Below are 23,347 nucleotides of genomic sequence, written 5' to 3' on the forward strand. Positions count from 1 at the left end.
TACTACAAAGATTAAGAGATTCCTGCCCACTTTTTATAAACAAAAAAAGTGAAGCAGTGTTGATTTTTCAAATGAAAAATACTTATCTGGCCCCCCTTTTTTTTGCATGCAAAGGTGGTACAACAACGGGTGGACAAAAATATTCCAAAGAGATCAGCAGGATGTGCGCTTACATTACAGCATTAGATTTATTTAATATGCTCGGCAGTCAAAAGAATGCTGGTGGCAGGTTGGTGGGAACATATTGAAGGAACCTAGAAATAAGAAGCTGAAGGCCTCTGCTGAGTTCAGATAACATTTAATCAGGAGCTGAAAGCTATTTATAGTAAATGAAAGACATGTGCAAAATTAAGGTGGTTACGCAAAATTACTCTTCCGTGTAAGTGTCATGTATTTAAAAGGAGTGTAAGCCTTATCTGTCTGCTAGCAATGTCTGTTGTCACAAATATAGACTGTAAGATAACTGAAAGATATTCTCTGTTTAGGTTCTGAGAAGTTGATTTTAATGTATGAGAGTTCTCCTTTAAGGAGATTTGTTTATCTGTTAATTTTAGTTTATAGTTAGCTGTACCATGATCCAGACTGGACAATACCTAAATAACCCATGCCAATGCAGGAGGAGGAACTCATGTGTGCCACTGGCATTTCATTTGCCTACCGATAGCCCTTGACTTACAAGCATTCATTTAGTGACCGTTTGAAGTTACAACGCCACTGAAAAAAGTGACGATCTTTTTTCATGCTTTCTCTCAAGAGAAGTTCAAGAAAAATTTGTTAGTTAGTCAATGAGTCCTGATATAAGGCTTAAAATACTCATGAGAAATCCACAAGACTCTCAGAGAAGGCTCTCAATTGCAAGCAATTTCAGAAGAAAAGAGGAAGATGTATAAATCGACAAAGGAGGGTGTCTTCCTTGATATTGGCTAATCCATCTGCTGGAAAAATCTTGATCCCATGAGTTCTTCAGTGTAGGGACTTACTACCTCTTTGTTCCAGAACTGTCAATCCTCTTTGCTTTCTTGGACCCAGAGGAGAAACTAGAAATTCATAACTTCTTCTAGCTACAGTATGTTGTCAGTTTCTTTGACAGCTGCCTAAAACTGAAAGTTATTCATTCCAAGCACAATTTTCAAAAGTGTATCAAGATTTATCAAGAAGAACAGAACGGAGTACAGGAATTCCAGCAATTGAACTTAGGGCCAATGTAGAACCATTACAACCAGGAGTACATACAGTAAACGTGGAGATTTCAGAAGAAATGATTGTCTTCAGCTTTCTCCCAGCAGTTGGCTGAGGTGACACTGCCATTTTCAATTGGTGCCTCTTCAAAAGCAAATACGACACTATTCCTCAACCTGATGTCACCCATATGTATTGGGCTGTCAGATTCTCAATTATTCCAGAACATCTCAAAAGCAATGCTTATTTGAAACAAATGCTCATGAAACACGTTTGGAGCAGGTAAAGTTATACACACATTAGGACAGTGGTTCTCAACCTTTCTAATGCCGCGACCCCATAATACAGTTTCCCATGTTGTGGTGACCCCCAAACCATTTATACATCACCGGATGCCAAGGACGTGGCCAAAGAAAAGGGGGGAAAATGGCGACTGTGTTGTTTGGTGACCCCCGTGAAATGGTCGTTCGACCCCAAATGGGGTCCCGACCCACAGGTTGAGAACCACTGCATTAGGATAATTCCAATGCTCTCAGAATGTGCCTCTGCCCATACATTGTTACATCACTAATGAAGAGATACTACAAAGATTAAATTTAGAACACCTATTGAGAACCGGGAATGAACGCTGAAAGCAAATTGTTGGCAATATCTTATGTATGCCTAAAAACAATCTCCCCAAAATTGCACCATGTTGGATACCTCCTGGAGGAAAGGGGAAATAAGGCTGGTCTTCGAAAACTTGACATCAAGCATTTAAAGAAGATCTTAAGATCATTAATGTCCCTTGGGACAATGCCCAAAATGCTGCAAATGAAATGGAAAACACTCACTGCCCAATGTGCTCAGCACATGACCAAATAATGATGGTGATCCATTACTATATTCTGCCTAGAAGTATGGTAGAATGTAGTCTAGAATTGCAGGAATGAGGAGCTCCTTCTAAAGAGGCAAAGAGACTGCAGAGCTTGGAATGTCTGGTAGGCAGGAAGACAGCAAAGTCGGACCCTTCCTAGCCATTCACAGAATATAGCTAGAGTTATGCAGATAGTTGCTTTAGTCTGAAGGCAAACAACAATAAAGAACTACTCAGAAGTAACTCCACATGTTGTTCTTGGCTCTTTGGGCCTGACCAGAAGCACCTCTTTCTCAGAAGGTCATCACAACACAATACCTGTGCTCTGATCTTTTAAACTGGAGAGATGTGGAGTGCACCAAGTATCTTCTGCATATAGACCAAGCACTTTTCATGTAAGGTAAAGGTTTCCCTGTCCAGTTGTATTTGACTTTAGGGTGCGGTGCTCATCTCCGTTTCTTGGTCAAGGTCGCAGTGTTGTCCAAAGACTATTTCTGTGGTCATGTGGCCTGCATGGTTATATACCAAAAGCACACGGAATACTGTTACCTTCCCACCAAAGTGGTACCTATTTATCTACTTGCATTTGCATGCTTTTGAACTGCTAGGTAGCCAGGAGCTGGGACAAGGAACGGGAGCTCATCCCGTTGTGTGGCGCTCAGGTCTCGAACATGGGCTGTAAGCTTTCCAGTTGACAAACTCAGCATCTTTAACCACCTTGCATTTCATTTCCTTCCCTCATAACACTTTGAGTAAGCAGCCATTCTGCACAGTCACCTTCCTAACATAAACGACCCTCCCTGAGTCCATTTTTTAGATGGCTAGAGGCCATATGCCAAGTTCCAAAGCTGTATACACATCTGTGCAAAATGTACACCTCTGCAAACAGCGTCTCCTTATGCCTCTCCATTTTTGTTCTCATCTCCTCTGAAATCCATCTACCTGTATACCTGAAATTACATCATGCTCCAGAGTAAAAATGCTGCCAGGAGAAAAATAATATCTAAGCAACCATTGGAATTTCATCTAATGGCAATATCATCATCATGATAATTATCTTCCTATTTATTGTAATTACAGCTCCCCTCTTCCTTTAGAAATGCTACGAGTGTTTTGTATACAGGGAGAGATCAGGTGCAACTCTGCTTAGCTCTGAAAAAAAAAATAGCATCCAATGTTCCTAGGCCATTAACTGACTCTTAATGTTCTTTCATGTTTCCTGTCAAATTTGATTATATAACATAATAAATCCTCCTGCTGTTTCCTCATCTGCTGAAGGGAGAAGAGCGGTCTTTTGCTTTTTACCTGAAGATAAAAAGAACTCTGAATTTGAAAGCTTGCCATCCGGCTTTATAGATTTGTTCCAGAAAAGTTATCTCTTCCCTCGCTCTGGGAAGTCATTGTTTACCCAATTTGCTTGGAGGGGAAGGATCTATTCATGTCGAAGCTTGATGGCAAAGCAGGCAGTGCTAGATCTGGCCGCTACGACTAATGGAATCGGGCCAGAGACTCTGACAAGACATATGGGCAATCAGAGGGAAAGGGAGAATGGTCCTAAAGCAAAATAAATGGTGTATATTGAAGAAAATAGGAAAACGGTCAGGCTAAAGGAAGGCTGCCAGTCAGCTGGAGGGTTGGGAGCGGCAGTGGGATGCCTTCAGGACAAAATCAATGTTGTGTCGTTGCATTACAAGCCCCACCCCTTTTGTGTGTGCATGCAATATCACAATGTGCATTTGTACCATGATACAGCGTTCATCATTCCCCCCCCCCCCATACAAACTCATGATAAGGAACAAAAAGAAAATATACAGCATTGACAAAATTAAAGGCAGCATCCTTATTTTGATGAGCAAAAGTGCCCTTTGGAATGCCAATTGGTATTTGTTCCCCTGGGAAAGGTGTAGACTTAAAACAAAACCTAGAAAATCCTTTGTGGAAAGCAGCCGTGAAATCAATTGCTAAATCCTTCCGTTCTCCTTTCATTCTGTTCTTCCTCTCTAGCCTGCCAGTGAAACACTGTCTCCCTGTACATGAATCCTGAGCTTTTGATTACATTGGCAGCTGTAAAAAAATAAAATAAAATCAAGAAAGGCCCCTGCTTCTCCAGAGTAGATTCATTGGGATGTTCAATAAATTCTGGAAAAGAGTGGTGAAGAAACTAATATCAAATATTGATATATATATATATATATATATATATATATATATATATATATATATATATATATGTAGGTCTTTGTTGTTCGGGTTTTCTCCCGCGTAAAATTGGAAGTGTCTTGGCGACGTTTCGACGAGCTGCTCGAAGCACGAAGCTGAAAGCACCAGCCTGAAGATGACGAATGGGACTTCGTCGAAACGTCGCCAAGACACTTCCAATTTTACACGGGAGAAAACCCGAACAACCAAAGACCTACATACAAACACCCGTGAAAACCTCAGAAAACATATATGAAAACACCAGCCTGAAGATGACGAATGGGACTTCGTCGAAACGTCGCCAAGACACTTCCAATTTTACGCGGGAGAAAACCCGAACAACCAAAGACCTACATATATATATATATATATATATATATATATATATATATATATATATATTTGCGCTCATGTCAGAAGCATCGAGGTGCTTCCGAGTTGAAAAGATTAATTGATGATATCACCATTGTCTGGGGATGTCCAATTGGGGACTCCTTTCCTGTCCCTTGGAGGAGCTGGAGTGAAGGACGAGAGCTCAACCTACCTCATGGTAGCACTCAGGTCTCAAACGTGGGCTTGCTAACCTCCTGCCCTGTGCTCTAAGCACTTGAGTCCCCCTTGCTCCTTAAAATATTGACTGAACTCTTCACCTGATAGACAGATGGAGGAGAACATTTATAAAGTCTGAGTTTAAATGAGGTCTATTAATATTAGAGATGGGAGGTGGGGTAGGAAGAGACAGTTTAAGGCCAACCCAACTGTCGGTTGCACAAGTCAAGCTCTAGAGAGGATCATTCTTCTGCTGACTCTTTCTAAAGAAATTACCCTATTCCATTCTACTGACACAAGGCATTTGTATGTACAAGACCTTCCAATTAGAGATTCTCCTTATGTTAGCACACAACGGGGTAGCAGAACACCATCCAAGAAGCAATGAGCTTTGAAGATCATTTGCCAATCTCCTTTAAGCCCACCTACCTTGCTGCAGAGCTATATTTATAATCCCAGCTGCTTCCAGACCTTTAGTGGGACAACATTTCAAATCAGATGGTTTTTCAGGAAGTAAGCCTTGTAAGTAATTCCACAGTGGTCTATCCATGATGCTGAAGACCCCAATTTAGGTTAATCAGGATGACTGTGAGACCAAGGACTTGAGACCATTAGAAAAACAGCTCTAGTGACCTTTGTATTCAATGAAGGATTTTGAAGATCTGGTCCAAAGGAGGAACTACAGTCAATGTATCTTAGTAGTTAGGAAATAAACAAATAGTGTGCTGGTTTTTTTTCACTCTACTAAGTTTGATTCAGAATAGAGTTGGAAGGAATCTTGGAGATCTTCTAGTCCAGTGGTTCTCAACCTGTGGGTCGGGACCCCATTTGGGGTCAAATGACCATTTCACAGGGGTCGCCAAACAACGCAGTCCGCCATTTTCCCCCCCTTTTCCTTAGCTGTGTTACTCCCTTTTATTCTATTGGATTTAGAAAGCCAATAGAATAGACTCTCTTGAATAGAGTCTAATTCTATTGGCTTTCAAAAGCCAATAGGAATTGTCCAGGCTGTCTCTGCCCTGCTGAGCCCGCCAAAAGTCCCATTCTGCAAACGGTGCTGCACCAGTTGAGTAGTCCTCGACTTACGACCGGTTGGGGGTCACGGCATTAAAAAGGTTGAGAACCCCTGTTCTAGTCCAACCCCCTGCTCAAGCAGGGGACCCTATAGCATTTCAGACAAGTGGCTGTCCAGTCCAGTCTCTTCTTAAAAATCTCCAGTGATGGAGCACCCACAACTTCTGGAGGCAGGTTGTTCCACTGATTAATTGTTCTAGCTATCAGGAAGTTTCCCCTTAGTTCCAGGATGCTTCTCTCCTTGATTAGTTTCCATCCATTGCTTCTCATCCTGTCTTTCAGTGCTATGGAAAATAAGTTGACCCCCCTCTTCTTTGTGGCAGCCCCTCAAATACTGGAATACTATCCCCTCTTTTCTATAGACTAGCTATAACCTGTAGTCGTTCTTCATATGTTTTAGTCTCTGGACCCTTCATCATTTTAGTTGTCTTTCTCTGCTCTTTTCCCAGAATTTCAACATCTTTTTTTGCAATGGGGTGACCAAAACTGGACGCAGTATTCCAAGCATGATCTTACTTTTTAAAAAGTTTAACTTTTAAGGGCTTGCGTAACAGAGCTTCGATGCTTAAGAGCAGGAAGTGCTGATTTGGGGGGAAGGAAAAATACAGAACAGTTGTCTTCAACCCTGCTTGTGAGCTTCTTGGTCTGGTAGTCCACTGCAAGGGATTAGATGCTAGATTAGAAGCACCACTGATGTGTCACAAAAGGACTGTATTTCTGGGTAAACAAGGAATCTTATTTCTGGAATCATGTAACATTTCATCTCTTTCTACCTGAGCCTTCCATTCATTCCAGTCCAAATAGAAAATGAATTAACTCCTTGGAACCAGATTTCTCTTTCAGTATCTACTGAGAATAATGGCTCTTCTTAAAATGGCTTTAGTTTTCCATATTTTTCACATTACAGTGCCAAAAAAAAAAAATACTTTGCAGTAATCGAGGGGTTTTGTCGACTCTGAATTTAGCTAAGCATCCTCTGTGAAGCGAAAAGATATTTTCAATTTTAAGAAATGAAATGGCTTTGGAACCTGATAGTTAACTATAAATTATCTGTCACAAATGCCAGGTGCTTAATGTATTAATAACTCCCATCCATACAGTTGAATTTATTAATATTAGCATTTATGGAATAAATTTTCAGGTTGTTTACCAAGATGAGCAGGGTAATTCATAAATTACCAAATGTATGAAAATCCATGTCATCTAGCAGAAAAGAAGGAGATTAATTCTCTTAATTAGTAGGAGTTCCTTCCCTGTGTTATTTTTAAATTGCAATGACCTTTGTTGTGAGTTTATCTTTTTTTTTTCTCCTTCAGCTTAAGAGTATCCGCAGAGTAGTATAATAAATATGGAATAATAGGATGGTGCTAACTCACTCTTATGCTATATTCACTAAAACTTGGGTGGTAAATATCACCACCACTTTCAATTAGAAAGATGCTCTACTTTCTCTCTAAGAGGCAAAGGAATTTCTTCCAATTATAATGGACAAGGTACAGCAATAGCTTGCCTTGAGCAAGGTTCATATCTTCGTAAATATGAGTTCATAAATAATAGAGCTATGCAGAGCTTTAAAAGGGCCTCTGGGCTGGATGGAACATGGATCAAAGAAGCCACCTTTAAATGAAGCACTGAACTGAATTGGTGCCGCAGATGAGATGTCAGTGGGACTGACCATACCACATCGATCTGTTTCCTAATGTGCATTCATTCACATACACAGAATGACTTTTTTCTCCATCAAAGCAGCTGATCAAACTGTTGGCTTTTGTTTTAAAACATGTGTTAAACCAGAGGGACTTCTCTTGTACTCATTATTATTTTTTTGAGATTGAAGTATCATTATGAATTAGATTTCTCGATGGACTGTCAGGCATGAATAACCAGGAGCATGTGTTACGTTCCCCTTAAGCTGATTTATTGCTCATGCCTATACATAAGAATTTATCTAAGTCAACTGACATTCAGCACTACACTGGTGCTAGATAAGAGTCCACCGAATTCAAGAGGGATTGCACTTAGACCATTTGTGGGAATGTAATGACTCCAAGCTATTACTCTCTTGACTCCACTCCCCAGGCTTGCCTTCTTCTATGTTGACTGAAATAAATGCACATTTAATCAATGATCAACACAAGGGACATTTGTGCCACGTTAGCAATGATCAAATCACCCTCTTAGAAACTACTAGTTGTTCTTGGACAAGAGTCATGGTCCTGTTCAAGAGTAAGTACTGCCCCACAGAAACTGATGCCGTTCCCTATTCAGAAGGGCTTTCAGCTTTTCTATTCACTTAGATTAATGGCTCCTTGCTCCAGATCATTATGCTAGTGAAACTTACAGAGAGGAAAGAATAGTCCTACCAATGTTCCTGCACTGTGGTTATTTTTTGAAAGAGTTGGGTTAATCTTTTCAGTTAGTAGAGTTTAAGTGGAACTACATGGCACATTTATCATTTCCACTTCTGCCTAGTATCAGTTTTCTATTTCATGGACCTAACAATTCAGAAAATAGTTATACCTTTCCACAGAGAATCTGCGACTCTTGCCTGTGAATATGGAGAAGTTGCTTCAGCAGGATCTGTGGAATGTCAGCCTCAGCCAAGAATTATGTGAAGCTGATCAAACAGCAGCACTACCTAAGCAACTGGAGTTGTCAAATGAGAATGGTGTAAGGTCTCCCAGCCCCCATATCTGGCAAGTAGAGAGGAGATCAGAACAAAAATGTTCTAAAGGTTTTGGATTGATCTCCAGCTCTTGCATGACATTTATGTGGATCATGCTCAGGAAATTCTGGACCGTTGAACAACCATGACCCAGCTTTTGAAAACTTGGACTGATTTTGGACTATTTTTCTTGTGTGTTCCTGTTAAAACAAAGCAGACTGGCAAGTGTCTGTCATTTGCCTTTACATGCATTGACTGTTATTTCTCTGACTATGAATAAACTATGAACTATCATAGCAACCGTGGGTCAGTCAGTATTTGAAACCAGAAAACAGGAAAATCTCCAGGGATTGCAGCTCCCAGTTTTTCAAAAAAAAAAAAAAAAAACCTGACTAATTAAGTTGTGTGTTCTCTTTGTGCTGAATTTTGTGATTGTGTTTTTCTCAATGGGGCTCCAACCAACCTGCTGTGCACAGAAATACTGTATATGACGGACCACACAGAAAGAATGTGCAGCAATGACAACATTCATTTGCATTTATTTTCTGCTTCATCTAACATGGTGCCTTTTTTTAAAATGTGGTTTGCAAAGCTGGAAGGAAGAAAAGCAAATGCTTTGATTTAGTATGAGAAAGGGCTGTTGCTGTGTAGTAGTTGATGCCTCATGAAAGCAGCAGAGGCTGCAGAGACAGAATTGGGAATAAGAAATGCCAAAACCTGTTATTTCCCGTTCTCTAGTTAAATAAAAGTTAGGTAGCCATTCACCTCATGCTATATCGATTACGGTAGAACATAGAACATTGAATAGTAGAGTTGGAAGGGACCTCAGATGTCTTCAAGTCCAACCATCTGCTTAAGCAGGAGACCCTATATCATTTCAGACAAATGGCTGTCCAGTCTCTCTTTGAAAGCTTTCAGTGATGGAGCACCTACAACTTCTGAAGGCAGATTGTTCCACTGATTAATTGTTCTCACCATTATGAAATTTCTCCTTAGTTCTAGGTTGCTTCCCTCCTTGGTAAGTGTAATCTGTGTCAATGTCATGGCTTTTTAGGAATTAATCTAGTGGCAGTCATTTGTTGTTTGCAAATTTCGATTCATATTAGATGTATGTGAAATAATTTCTTCTACTTTTGCTTCGATTCAGATTATCTAATGGCAATGTTTCAAATCAACAAGAAATTATTTCCTCATTCTCCCCATGGACAATTCCCTGGCTGGGGAATTCTGGGAATTGAAGTCCAGACATCTTAAAGTTTCCAAGTTTGAAAAACACTGATCTAATCCAACACCCCTGCCCAATACAACAACCCATAACCATTGCATATGTCCTCCCTGTGTAACTGATTTCTTCCGAATCTGCTAATGGTAAATCTGAAAAAAAAGGTGGGTGGGTCTAGAGCCAACATTAAAATGAGTTTTGCTACTGCAACTCCATTTTTATTCTCATCCTGTTTCCCCAAGCATTAAATTTTTCCACATTCATACACCAGAAGCACAAAAGAACACAAGCAGAGGCTTCTATCAGGGCTGAGACCAAGACCTTGTACCCTTTCACTGCATTCTGAGAATCTTGAATAAGATGCTTCAGATATTTAATTCATCCCTCTGAACTGTGAATCCCAGTCTGAAAACTACCTTGGTCCCACCTATTTCTTCAGGGTAGACTTTCACAAAGAGTCTACACTTCACCCAAGCCACCCTTGAGCTGGTAGAAGACACAACTCAATTCCAAAACTTGACAAGTGTCAAAAGAAGAAAAGGGATCTGAGATTTGCTGAGTTTAGTCCTCATCGCATTCAATATTATGTATTTCCTATATCAACTTTGTCCAACATGTTACAATAGTCCAGTATTTTGAAAGACCAGGGTATCAGGGTTACCATGGTAACACAGATGGCTCATTAATGCAACAAAAAGACTGGAAGGAGAGGGAGAGAGAGAGGGAGGAAGGGGATATCTATAAATTTGATCAATCAATCAATAAAAGAAACACAAAACAGGATTACTCACCTCGTATGTAGCAATGGCTTCTCTGTCAAGTTGTTGTGTTACGAAGAGTTCTCCCGTGCCCTCAATGATTTTGAAAACTCCTTTTGGCTCCTGTTCTACACCTTTCCCCAAAATTCGGAACTTTGAATTCTCGGGCCGGTCAATGTCTATCACCTGTAAAAGGAGACCACAAAATAATTGTAATTGTAAGACAAGCACAAGAATCACAATCAAAGGACCCCAGGGATGTTGTGATGATCACAATTATAAAGACTTGTATTAAATTCCCCCTTGTTAGCATTGCTGTCACTTTGAACAATTGATGGTTGTTCAATCACCAGTACAGATAGTTCTTGATTTACAACCACAGTTGAACTCAAAATTTCCATTGTTAAGAGAGTTTTGCCCCCTTTTTACAACCTTTCTTAACGCGGTTGTTAAGGGAATCCCTTCAGTCATTAAGATAGTCACATGGTTGTTATGTGAATCCGGCTTCCCCCATTGACTTTGCTTGTCAGAAGGTCCCAAAAGGGGATTACAAAAACCCGGGACACTGCAACTGTCATAAATATGAGTCCAAATTTTGATCACGTGACCACAGGAATGCTGCAATGGTTGCAAGCGTGAAAAATGGTCATAATTCACTTTTTTTCAATGCTGTTGCCACTTCAAATGGCCACTAAACGAAGTCGAGGGCTACCTTCTGTCAGAATCCAATTATATTTCATCTCTAGTTATTGACTATGGAAAACCCCATTTCTGCCCTCTCTGGATTCTGTCATACTACGAAGGGGAAGGGGGATGAGCAAAGGGGTTTTATGGCTCTCACTTCCTTCGGTACAACTTCAAAGGGACTGAATGTGGATACCACTAAAAGGACTAATTATAACAAACGGGCCATCAGCTTTCATCTAATCCCCTCTGAAGTCTCCCTTCTACTGGCAGTGAGGAAAAAGGGGGTGGAAATGTAACACCTAGGATTGTCGCTGGAAAGATGGTGGGGTGGGGTGAGGCTGCTGGGGACCCCTTAAAACCTTGACCCATAGGGCTTGGGCCCCAGGTCCTGTCTAGAATGCCTGCAACCATTTTCTCTTAATAAAGGATGCCTGTTGGAAGAAATATTCCAAGAATTCTGTCTTCTTAAGATGCAAAATGGGGTGGGTCCTTACATTAGACAGGACCTTCAGAATTAGTCCACCTGGAAAGGAGAACCTTGCCGGGGGACTTTGCAAAAATTACCATGTCAGACAACAGAGCAAGGAAGGGAGAAAACTCCCCAGAAAGGGAGCCGCTGCCCTGACTGAAACCCTGCCAGATGTTGGCATCTGAGAGGTCATATTCCTCAGGAGAAGAGGTGGTGGAGACACGGGACCACAAACCTCAGTGGTCAATGGGCATTGGAAAGAAAAGCGAGTGGGAAAAGAAATCAAGAAAGGTGACCCTGAGACGGGGGGCCAACCAACCAGAATGGAAACAGGAGATGGAGAAATGCCTGCACGCAAGTGAGGAGGAAGGGAGCTGGGCACCGTACTCGGGCTGGATCCTAGAGAAGGCTATCAACCTGATGAAGAGAACTCTCAGCTCCCTAGTAGAGGAGAATTCTGAGCCCTACGGCCACCCCAGCTCCTGGAGCCACAAAGGGAGAGACACCGAGGGGGACGTGGAACCTGCAACCCCGGGGACATCTACTGATCCAGTAGTCCCCACTCCCTGCCGACCCACAGATGCGATCTGGATGGAAGACACTACCACCAACAACGAAGGCACTGATCCATTCAAAGACTCCCACCGCTGGATGTGAGATTCAAGGGGGAGTTAACACGCTTGGGGTTTTTCCCAACCCAAGTCCTCAGCTACATGGAAGAATACGGGCAGGACATCCCCAGCGACAAAGTCCATATCCAGATCGTGCAATCTGCCCTGGACGAGCCGGCCGCAGATTGGGTGGTGAACTTGCACAACGACTTCAAACGTTTCATGTCCTCTCTGAGAAGGCGATTTGAGGACCCCCTGGGTGATCACAAAGCCCGCAAAAGGATAAAAACGATGAGTCAAGGCAAGCACCTGGTAGCCGAATATATGCAAGAATTCCGGGCCATTGCCAGCAAACTGAACTGGCCGGAAGACATCCTCCTTAGCCATTTCAAAGACAGACTAAATTATGACCTATATGATGCTTGCCTGCCCCGAGGGGACCCACATCCACTTGATGAATGGTACGTCCTGGCAGAGGAAGCAGAGATCGACCTACTGAAGAGGCACCGCCGAAGATAAAAATGGAGCCGCTCACCACCTGAGTTGACACGTGAACCAGTGAAACCATTGGCTATGGCCAAGAAGCAAATGGGGTGTTTCAAGTGCAGAAGAGAAGGGCATTGGGCTGTAGAATGCTACTCAAGAGCCCCCCCCCCAGCACAACCCAGACAGATCACCAGCCAGCAAATCTGGAAAGTCTCCAACTAAGCTAAAAGAACCTGCCATGAGAACAATGGAGACTGTGGAATCCCCCACCTCTGCTCGTCAGGGGGAAAGGACTCCAGCCTACACTGCAGAGCTGGTGGATGCCTCAGAAGACAGCTCGGAGGGCGAACCCCTGGTAAGTGGACACATCGCATCCATCCTCAAGACAGTGACTATATTAATTCCCCCCATGCCTGAAGCCATGAAGGTGAAAGCCTTAATAGACTCTGGCTGCACCCACTGCCTCATTAGCCCAACGCTAGTGGGGAATCTGGGCATTCCGTCGAGGAGACTGGAACAACCAATCTCATTTGGCCAATTAGATGGGTCCATAGCAGGAGGGGGGTGCCAGCTACCCTAGCCACTTTACCAATACACCTCTCCCTGGGCAAACATGAGGAAGACATAACGTTTGTCGTGAACCCAGGCATGGAATGCCTGATGATCCTAGGGATGGAATGGTTTAAAAAATGGAACCCCTGGGTGAATTGGAGGGTGGCAGAAATCAAATTCCTGAAGGGGGACCCTATGGACTTAAAATCCCAAGGGGGGCTACCAGAATCAAGAATAGAAAAAGCATCCATGGGAGAGGAAAAGGGACTAACAGAAATACCAGAGGAATACAGAGACCTTGCTGAAGTTTTCAGTGAGGAGAGGGCGGATGAGCTCCCCCCCACCAACCCACAAATTGTGCCATTGAATTCAAGCCTGGGGCAAAACTCCCAAAGCCCAGATTATACTCCATGAGCCCAAAGGAGAAGGAGGAAATGGAAAGATTCATAAAGAAAAACCTAGAAAGGGGTTCATTGAGCCAGCCAAACCTAAAGTTGCTGCCCCAGTCCTCTTTAGAGAGAAGAAGGATGGCTCTTTAAGCTTATGCGTGGATTATAGGGCCCTGAATACAATCAGTGAAAGCAACCTATACCATCTGCTGCTCATGAAGGACATATTGTCACACCTCTCGAAAGGGAATTTTTTTTCTAAACTAGACCTAAGGGAAGCTTACTATCGCATGAGAATTAAGGAAGGGGATGAATGGAAGACAGCATTTAACTGCCCCATGGAGTGCTACCAATTCAAAGTCTTGCCATTTGGATTACAAGGGGGCCCTGCAGTATTTATACAATTAATCAATGACATTCTAAGGGAGCACCTATTTAAGGGGGTCCTGGTTTACTTAGACGACATTCTTATCTTCACCGAATCAAAAGAGGAACATGTCAACCTAGTCAGAGCAGTTTTACAGAAACTGCGAGCCACCCACCTATATGCCAAACTCTCGAAATGCAAATTCCACCAGGAAATGATAGACTACCTAGGTTATTGCATATCCCCACAGGGCATTGAAATGGACTCAGAAAAGGTCAGAGCAGTATTAGAATGGGCACCACCCCACACAAGAAAGCAACTGCAGAGTTTCCTGGGCTTTGCAAACTTTTACCGTCAATTCATCCCCTCATTTGCCCAGATAGAACTGCCCCTCATGAACTTACTAAAAATGAAAGGAGCATCTTCAGTAAAACCTAGCCAGCCACTAACATGGACAATGGAGTGCCAAGTGGCGTTTGAGAGTTAAAGAGACTTTTCTCTGCCGAACCAGTACTGAGGCATCCAGACATGGATAAGCCCTTCGTAATACAGGCAGATGCAAGTGATGTGGCAGTGGGGGCTGTTCTATTACAAGAAAATGATGATGGAGTATTGCAACCCTGTGCATATACATCCAAGAAACTCATGGAAACAGAACAGCACTGGCCCGTATGGGAGAAAGAGGCATATGGGATACATTGGGCATTACTCACGTGGCGACAGTTCCTGGAAGGGAACAAAATCCCTTTCCAGGTGTGGACTGACCACAAAAATTTGGAAGCCCTGAAAACACCCAGGAAGCTCAACCCCAAGCAAGCCCGCTGGTCCCAGCATTTTCACCAGTTCCAATTTATGCTCAAGCATTTGCCAGGGGGAAAGAACTTCCTGGCAGATGCACTATCTCACATGCCCCAATATAACAGCACGTGAGCCACCGATCTAAACCTATGATGGTAGAATCACAACTGGCAGCACCAGAGCCCAAGCTAAATTAAAACCACAGCTGGGCAGCCAAACCGGAATTGAATTCCAGAAAAGTTTGGAAACAGATGAATGGTTCCAGAAAAACAAAAATGTGTACAATGAGAAACGGGCTGCCTTGGGTGGGGGAAAAGTTATATATACCAAGTATCCAAAGAGTCACATTCATGAAGCTTTGCCATGACACAAAATCAGCAGGGCATTTTGGATTTGTAAAAACATTACACTTAATTAAACAGCAATTTTGGTGGCCATCCATAAAAAAGGACATCGAAAGTTACGTAGCCAGCTGCCCAAAGTGTGCAACTGCAAAGAGGTTGCAAGGGAAATCGCCTGGACTGTTACAAACAGTGGCAAATCCCTCAGCCCCCTGGAGGGAAATAGCCATGGATTTTATAGTGGAATTACCAGAAAGCAATGGGAATACTGTTGTCTGGATGGTCACGGACTTGTTTTCCAAACAGGTGCACTTTATCCCTTGCCAAAAGATTCCCACTGCAAAATCCTTAGTGAAAATTTTCGTCCAGCATATTTACAGATTGCATGGGACACCCCAATGCATCATCTCTGATAGGGGAGTGCAATTTACGTCTGCATTTTGGAAGGAATTTTTATCCCTCTTAGGGACCACTCAGGGACTGACATCTAGCCATCACCCTTAGTAGAATGGTCAATCGGAAAAATTGAACTCAGTACTTGAGCAATATTTAAGATGCTTTTTTAGTTTCTAGCAGTCTGATTGGACAGACCTACTCCCTTTCGCAGAAGTTGCCTACAATAATGCAATCCACTCCAGCACAGGTTACACTCCTTTTCAAATAGCCACCAGTCAAAGTTTCAACCCCATGCCAGAATCAACCCCAAATGAACCGGCAATACCATCACTGAAAGAATGGATGGAACAATTACAAAATACCTGGCCAATAGTTAGAAAAGCACTAGATGAAGCTAGGCAGGCATACAAAGCACAAGCTGATAAAAAAGGGTTGAGCCTACACCATTCATTATAGGAGAAATGGTATACTTATCTACAAAATACCTAAAGTCCCTACAACCCTGTAAAAAACTTGGACCAAAATATATAGGGCCTTTTCCAATTAAAAGAATCATAAACTCAGTGACAGTAGAATTAGAATTACCCCAAAATCTCAGGCAAATATACCCAATTTTTCATTGCAGCTTGCTGAAAAGAGAGCATCAGTCACCGTTATGGCCAAAAATCCCCCCACCACCACCTCCAATCATGGTGGAGGGCGAACAACACTTTGAAATAAAGGAAATTCTACACTCTAGGAGATATCATGGAACGACTCAGTACCTAGTTGCATGGAAACACCTCCATGCCTCACAAAATGAGTGGGTCCATAAATGTCATGTCAGAGCCCTGAAGCTATTAAAGAAGTTTCATAGAGAGTATCCTAACAAGCCTGACTAACTTTTATACCTGTTTTGTTTTCTTTCTGGTGGATCTATCTTATTTTTAAGGGGGCAGGATGTCAGAATCTAATTATATTTCATCTCTAGTTATCGACTATGGAAAACCCATTTCTGCCCTCTCTGGATTCTGTCATACGATGAAGGGAAGGGGGGTGAACAAAGGGGTTTTATGGCCCTCACTTCCTTCGGTACAACTTCAAAGGGACTGAATGTGGATACCACCAAAAGGATTAATCATAACAATGGGGCCATCAGCTTTCATCTACTCCTCTCTGAAGTCTCCCTTCCACCGGCAGTGAGGAAAAAGGGGGTGGAAATGTAATGCCTGGGATTGTTGCTGGAAAGATGATGGAGTGGGGTGGGGCTGCTGGGGACCCCTTAAAACCTTGACCCGTAGGGCTTGGGCCCCAGGTCCTGTCTAGAACACCTGCAACCATTTTCTCTTAATTAAGGATGCCTGTTGGAAGAAATATTCCAAGAGTTCTGTCTTCTTAAGATGCAAAGTGGGGTGGGTCCTTACACCTTCACTTCTTAATATCTCAACAAACTACAGTTCCTTAGCTCACAGCTGTGAAATAAAAGTCCTTCATTTTTAAAAGTATACTAGTTCTGTTAAAATGAAGCAGGGCTGCAGATTTTTGAAATGTGCCATCTTTTTTCTTGAACTCACTCATCGTTTGCGGATATAATTATAAAAATTACTTCCTACCTTTCTCCCAGGTTCTTAGCAACCTGCATGCTTTTCCTCCCACCCCTCTCTCATCCCCATAATTCTACCCTTTTAAGTATAAATAGAAATTCAGTACTAACATGATTTCAACATAGTTATCTGCAAAAGAAGGAATTACATCATGAAATAGCAGAGAAGCAATATATTAAGAGGCTTAACACAGTTTCACAAGGATTAAACTGAGACTAAGGTTTCTTATCAGACAGAAAATGTTAAGCAATTAATCTATGTAATGTCTGTGTCTCATTATACGTATAAATCATTTTTCCTACATTTTATTTACCTGTCACAAGCTAGAATTGCCTTTCTGAGATTCAGTTCAAAGGGAATTTATCAGAAATTCTGAACTGAACAGAGTTTCCAGACTGAATCAGGAAGTTGAACTGAATTGCGAAATCAAATTAGATGCCTTCAAACTAATTCAAGTACTTTGGATTATATGCGAGACTCTTTTCCCCCTTTCCAAACTGAATTAAAAATCTCCAATGAATCAGACCAGTTTGAGGAATGAGTTTAATGAATCAGCTCAAACTCTCAGATTGAATTGAAGTTCTGAACTGAGTGGAGAGTCTGAATCATGGCAGAGCTGATTTGCACACTCCTGATAATTCTCCCAAGGACACTTATACTTTTATAAATCTCTGTTCGGTGGTTCTGTTTACAGAGGGGAGTGATGACTCAATAATTAAGACACTGGGCTTGTTGGCTGGAAAGTTAACAGCCCAGGTTCGAGATTCCAGCAAAGCACAATGGGTGAGCTCCATTTCTTGCCTCAGTTGGAAAGCATGCAAGTGCAAGTAGATAAATAAGTACCACTTTGGTGGGAAAGTAAAAGCATTCTGTGCATCTCAGCATATAGTCATGCTGCCCACATGACAACACAGGCTCCCTTGGTTAAGAAACGGAGATGAGCACCGCTCCCCTAGAATTGGATATGACTAGACAGAGGAAACCTTTACCTTTCTCTGTCTACAATAATCTATCATCTACAGCTAGGACACTGATAAGAACCCTCTACCTTCCAGTTGTTAGCCAGTTTGTACTTCCCATGTTGCTTCTACCCTATGGGAAACCATGGTCTACGAATCCTCTCTAAATTCAGTGACTGAAGCTCTGTACAAATTGGTCAGCCTATACTGGGCAATTCTCCAAGACAAGAGGCCCATGTGAGGTTCATAGGACAAGCACCGCAACAAAACTACATACAAACCAAGTTTTGGCATACAAAGAAAACAGATTTTACTGACGGCCCTTTTCAAACCCAGCAAAAAATATCTCCTCATTTGCTCTCTTTTCCTGCTAGAGCAATTTTGCTCCTTGCCAATTTTTTCTTTTCCCCTTCAACACCTGCAAAACAAATTAACCATCCTTCTTGATGCAGGTTTGGAGCGAAACCTGCATGACAAATTAACTTGCTCACTGAACGTGCTTCTCATCCAAAGCAAAGAGTCAAGAGTTCACTCTGCCCATCCAAGCTGGTGTTAGTGACTTCGCACCTACTGCTGGAAGCCACGAATGACGGTGTTGATCATTACAGAGAAGGAGGACCCGGGGAAAGGAGAGGCTTGGTTTAATTAGCCACGAGAGGGAGCTACGGGCTGGCAGAACGGAGATAAATGTAGACACTTTCTAATTAGAATGCAGAGGTTATGGCAATAGCAGTTCAAAGGACCTGTGCTTCAGTGCTTGCATTAAACATGTACAGCTGCAAAAATGGATAGGCTTTTTGCAGAAATTAGACTTCATATTTCTGCTGGAAAATGGCAATGGGCAATGGACAACCCCAGAGGCATTTTTTTTTACCTTTCTTATTACTGTATCTGGAAGGTAGCCCGTGAAACAACCTTTAATTGGGACTTGAGTCATCATGATTAAGACTACCATATATCTTTGCTAACACTCTATGGACTTTCCTTCTACGTGTAAACCTTGACCTCGACCTTGCTTCTAAATAGGCATGTTGGCCAGGCAAGAAGTAGAGGGTGCAAGTTTGTTAAAGAGAGATCCTAGAACTAAAGAGAAATTTTCTGATAGTAAGAAAAATTCATCAGTGGAATGGTGCTCCATCACTGGAGGTTTTCAAAAATAGACTGGTTAACCATTTGACCAGGATGGTATAAGGTTCCTGCCTTGAGTAGGGGGTTGGACTAGAAGACCTTTGCAGTCCCTTCCAGCCCTATGATTCTATCTTCCATCTTCTAAAAAGTGCACCAATGGTTCCAGAGACTTATATTTTCTTTCCTAAGGATGACCAATTCTCCTTCTCCACCATTATGAGTATTCTGTTTATCTATTGGATTATTTTTCCTTAGTTCCCTGGTTCGTGCAAGTGGGTCACGTTTTATAGGATGCTTTTAATTGCTATTCAGTAATGTTTTATTTTAATTTCTTTCTTCATCACCTTGGGTTTTTTTTACAAGGAAGGGCAATAGATGAATAAAACTAAAGTTATTATCACTATCACCCTTATTATTCAAGAAAAAATTAACGTTGTCAGATGGAATCAAATTACATTGGCAAACATCACATCCTTAACTAATTAGGTTCCCTTTAAATAATTAAAAGTCCCCCCAAATTAATCAATTAATTGTTTTTCAATGTATGTTAGTCCAAAATTGATGAAGATGAAGTCACTGACTTAGAAGAGACCTTGCTGTGTTACCCTCTTTCTGTTCAGCGCAAGGGAATCACACAGTGTTGGCCATCTTAGCTGGGATTCTGCTTCTTCTGAAGCCATAGCAGGGATACAGTTATTGCTTGAACAGCAAGTGGAGGTTGTATCCTGGGGGTGTCTTGGCAGGATTTTGCTGGTTTTTTGTTATGAATCAACCTGGATGAAGACATTGGTAACCAATGAGTTGATAGGATTACTGCAATGTGCTCTACTTGGGGCTTCCTTTGGTGATGACCTAGATGCTGAAACTGGTCCATAACAAGGCGGCTAGATTATTGATGAGTTCCACTGCAGTTTAACACTCCTTGAGAAGTTGATACACTGAATACCAAGCCTTACACAGGGTTGTTGTTGTTGTTAATTGCGAAGTCGTGTCCGACCCATCGCGACCCCATGGACAACGTTCCTCCAGGCCTTCCTGTCCTCTACCATCTTCTGGAGTCCATTTAAGTTCACACCTACTGCTTCAGTGATTCCATCCAGCCATCTCATTCTCTGTCGTCCCCTTCTTCTCTTGCCCTCAATCTTTCCCAGCATTAGGCTCTTCTCCAGTGAGTCCTTCCTTCTCATTAGGTGGCCAAAGTATTTGAGTTTCAACTTCAGGATCTGCCTTCTAAAGAGCAGTCGGGGTTGATCTCTTCTAGGACTGACCAGTTTGAACGCCTTGCAGTCCAAGGGACTCGCAGGAGTCTTCTCCAGCACCATAGTTCAAAGGCCTCAATTCTTTGGCGCTCATCCTTTCTTATGGTCCAACTTTCACAGCCATACATTGCAACTGGGAAAACCATGGCCTGGACTATACGCACTTTTGTTGGCAGGGTGATGTCTCTGCTTTTTTAGAATGCTGTCTAGATTTGCCATAGCTTTCCTCCCCAGGAGCAAGCGTCTTTTAATTTCTTTGCTGCAGTCCCCATCTGAGGTGATCTTTGAGCCCAGAAAAATAAAATCTGTCACTACCTCCATTTCTTCCCCATCTATTTGCCAGGAATTGAGAGGGCCGATGCCATGATTTTGGTTTTCCTTAATGTTGAGTTTCAAGCCAACTTTTGCACTCTCCTTCTTCACCTGCATCAAGAGGCTCTTTAGTTCCTCTTCACTTTCTGCCATTAGAGTGGTATCATCTGCTTACACAGGGTAGCCATTCTCAATTAAATCAGATCATATGTTGGTGGATTCAAATCTATCCATTTAGGGAGAACTTCCCAAGAAGACCTGTGAAGAATCTTCTTCTTCCTTGACCTGAAGTTAGTAGGACATGGATGAGATAAATAGGGTTTCTCTACAATAGACACCATACTCTTAAAGCCTCTATCTCCACAGATTTGTAAATTCCACTCTCTTGTAGGCCGCCTCCTCCTCCTCTGTCTCTCTTTCTTTCTCTTCTTTCTTTTTATCATTAATATCCAACCATTATGTTTCAAGACAGTCACATTGATCTATGATTCTCAGCCTGACAGGGAGAGCTTTGTCACGTTTTTCCTGTCTTCAGATGCCAAGGAGCAACTGTTGGAAACACTGAAGGTGGACACATATTTCCTTCCTTGTTCTCACAACCTGTTTCCTTCTTGTTTGGACAAGCCAAATATTCACAGAAGCTTAGGCTATCGTCCTCTTTAATTAACAACTATTCTTAGAAGTCCAAAGATACTGGATTACTAAAAAAAAAAGTTCTCGTTGACATTTTTCTTATTGCTTGCTTTGAACCAACTCTAAATATTTTCCTGACGCGTAGGCAGGTTTAATAAATAAATAAATGATTCTCTTTTATGTTGACAAGGAGAAAAAAGTTGTACAAACAGAGTTAAGTAAGGGAAGTTTAACCCGGCAATGAAAAGTGTAACTCTGGTTCTTCAACTTTTTTTTTGTTTTGTATACTTCCTTCTTCAAATTTAATTAGATTTTTTTTCCCCCTCCGCAGCTTATGTTCAATGTCACATCCCCAAGGGTCAATTTTAATTGGAAGATGTATGAGACTGAAGAGGCTGTTCTAATTTTACTCTTTTAAATGCAGAATAATGAAAAAAAATGGAATATCTGCTGGGCAAAGGAGCTCCTTATTTTTTTTTTTTAATTTCCTGAGGCTTCGGATAGGTTCTTGAACTCCATAACCCAGCAGAGGCAGACCAGGTCATGTTGGTGCCTCAGGCAGGGAATCCAAATGAAGGCACCACAGGGACAATAAACAAAATAATTGACAACTTGATGCCTGTTATTAGTCCTCTGAAATCTATCTCAGCCTGTCGAATGGCAGAGGAAGCCTGCATATTACCATAAAGAATAGATAGTTGAGGGAAGCTTTAGCAGTGACCCAACAATCTAATTGATTCTCTGTGTAATCACATTGTGACAGCTCCACCTCTGTGGAGTTATCCTCAACTTCTTTTACTTCCAGGTTCACCTGATTTCCATACAGGAAGCCCTTTGTCAACGCTGTTCTTGCTCTGTGTTCTTGCTCTGACAAAATATGCAGAGCTGTGTGGTATTTTTAGAGTTAACTCAGATGACGCTGGGAGAGGAGGAGAAAGAATATATGTGGGTAATTATATTAGATAAAAATCCCAAGTTGGCCTTCAAACTGATAGGAGAATGTGATTTATGACAGCAAATTAAGGGAGGGAACATGCTGGCAAAATATGTGCTCAGGGGAGGAGAATTTAGATCTTGGCACCCTTGACTTATGACCACAACTGAGACTAACATTTCTGTTACTAAGTGAGGCAGTTGCGAAGTGAATTTTGATTCATGTTAGGAGCTTTCTCGCCACAGCTGTTAAGTGGATCCCTGCAGCTGTTAAGTTAATAACCCGGTTGTTAAGTGAGACTGGCTTCCCCATCGACTTTACTTTGTCAGAAGGTCGCAAAAGACGGTCACGTGACCGCAGGGACACTGCGACCATCATCTGTAGGAGTCAGTTGCCAAGTGGCTGAATGTTGATCACGTGACCATGGGGATGCTAATAAGTTGTAAGTGTGAAAAATGGTCATAATTACTTTTTTCTCTGCCATTGTCACTTTGAATGATCACTAAGCGAATGACTGAAGTCACTCAAGGAGTACCTGCACTGAGCATAGCAAAGCACACTGGTCCAAATGGGCCATGTTGGTGCATACAGCAATAGATTGTTGTCATTGTTGTTTCTTCTGGCGCTGGATCTATTAAAACCACAATCCATGTTGTTTTGTTTTGTCAATTGCAGGGAGACATCTGCTTTTGCCTTAGAGCTTCCATAATAAAATTCTCAGGGTGCTCAAATGGATTTTACTTATTTCCTCTCTAAGAGGAATGCATCCATTTCGTGAACAGTTTTCTTTTATAGTTTGTAAAATTCAGCAGAGATTAATAAACTAATATCAGAATGTTGTCAGTTGGTTGTTCTATTATCTATTCTACATGCTTTGCTGTTTCCTATTGGATGGTCAATCTAACTATGTATTTATCTATTTAGCCATCCTTCAGGAAAGG

The 23,347-nt window shown here is 41.9% G+C and overlaps 1 protein-coding gene across 1 annotated transcript in view; it reads right to left on the minus strand.

Annotated features, from left to right (window-relative positions):
- CDH13 (cadherin 13) overlaps window positions 1-23,347 on the minus strand; it is a 250,018-nt gene that overhangs the window by 175,374 nt on the left and 51,297 nt on the right. Inside the window, exon 4 of the mRNA XM_039355996.1 lies at window positions 10,536-10,688. Coding sequence (XP_039211930.1) covers window positions 10,536-10,688 — 153 coding nt within the window. The remainder of the gene's footprint in view (window positions 1-10,535; window positions 10,689-23,347) is intronic.

Source organism: Crotalus tigris, unplaced genomic scaffold, assembly GCF_016545835.1.
Source record: "Crotalus tigris isolate CLP2741 ecotype Arizona unplaced genomic scaffold, ASM1654583v1 scf7180000018783.1386937, whole genome shotgun sequence".
Lineage (NCBI taxonomy): Eukaryota > Metazoa > Chordata > Lepidosauria > Squamata > Viperidae > Crotalus > Crotalus tigris.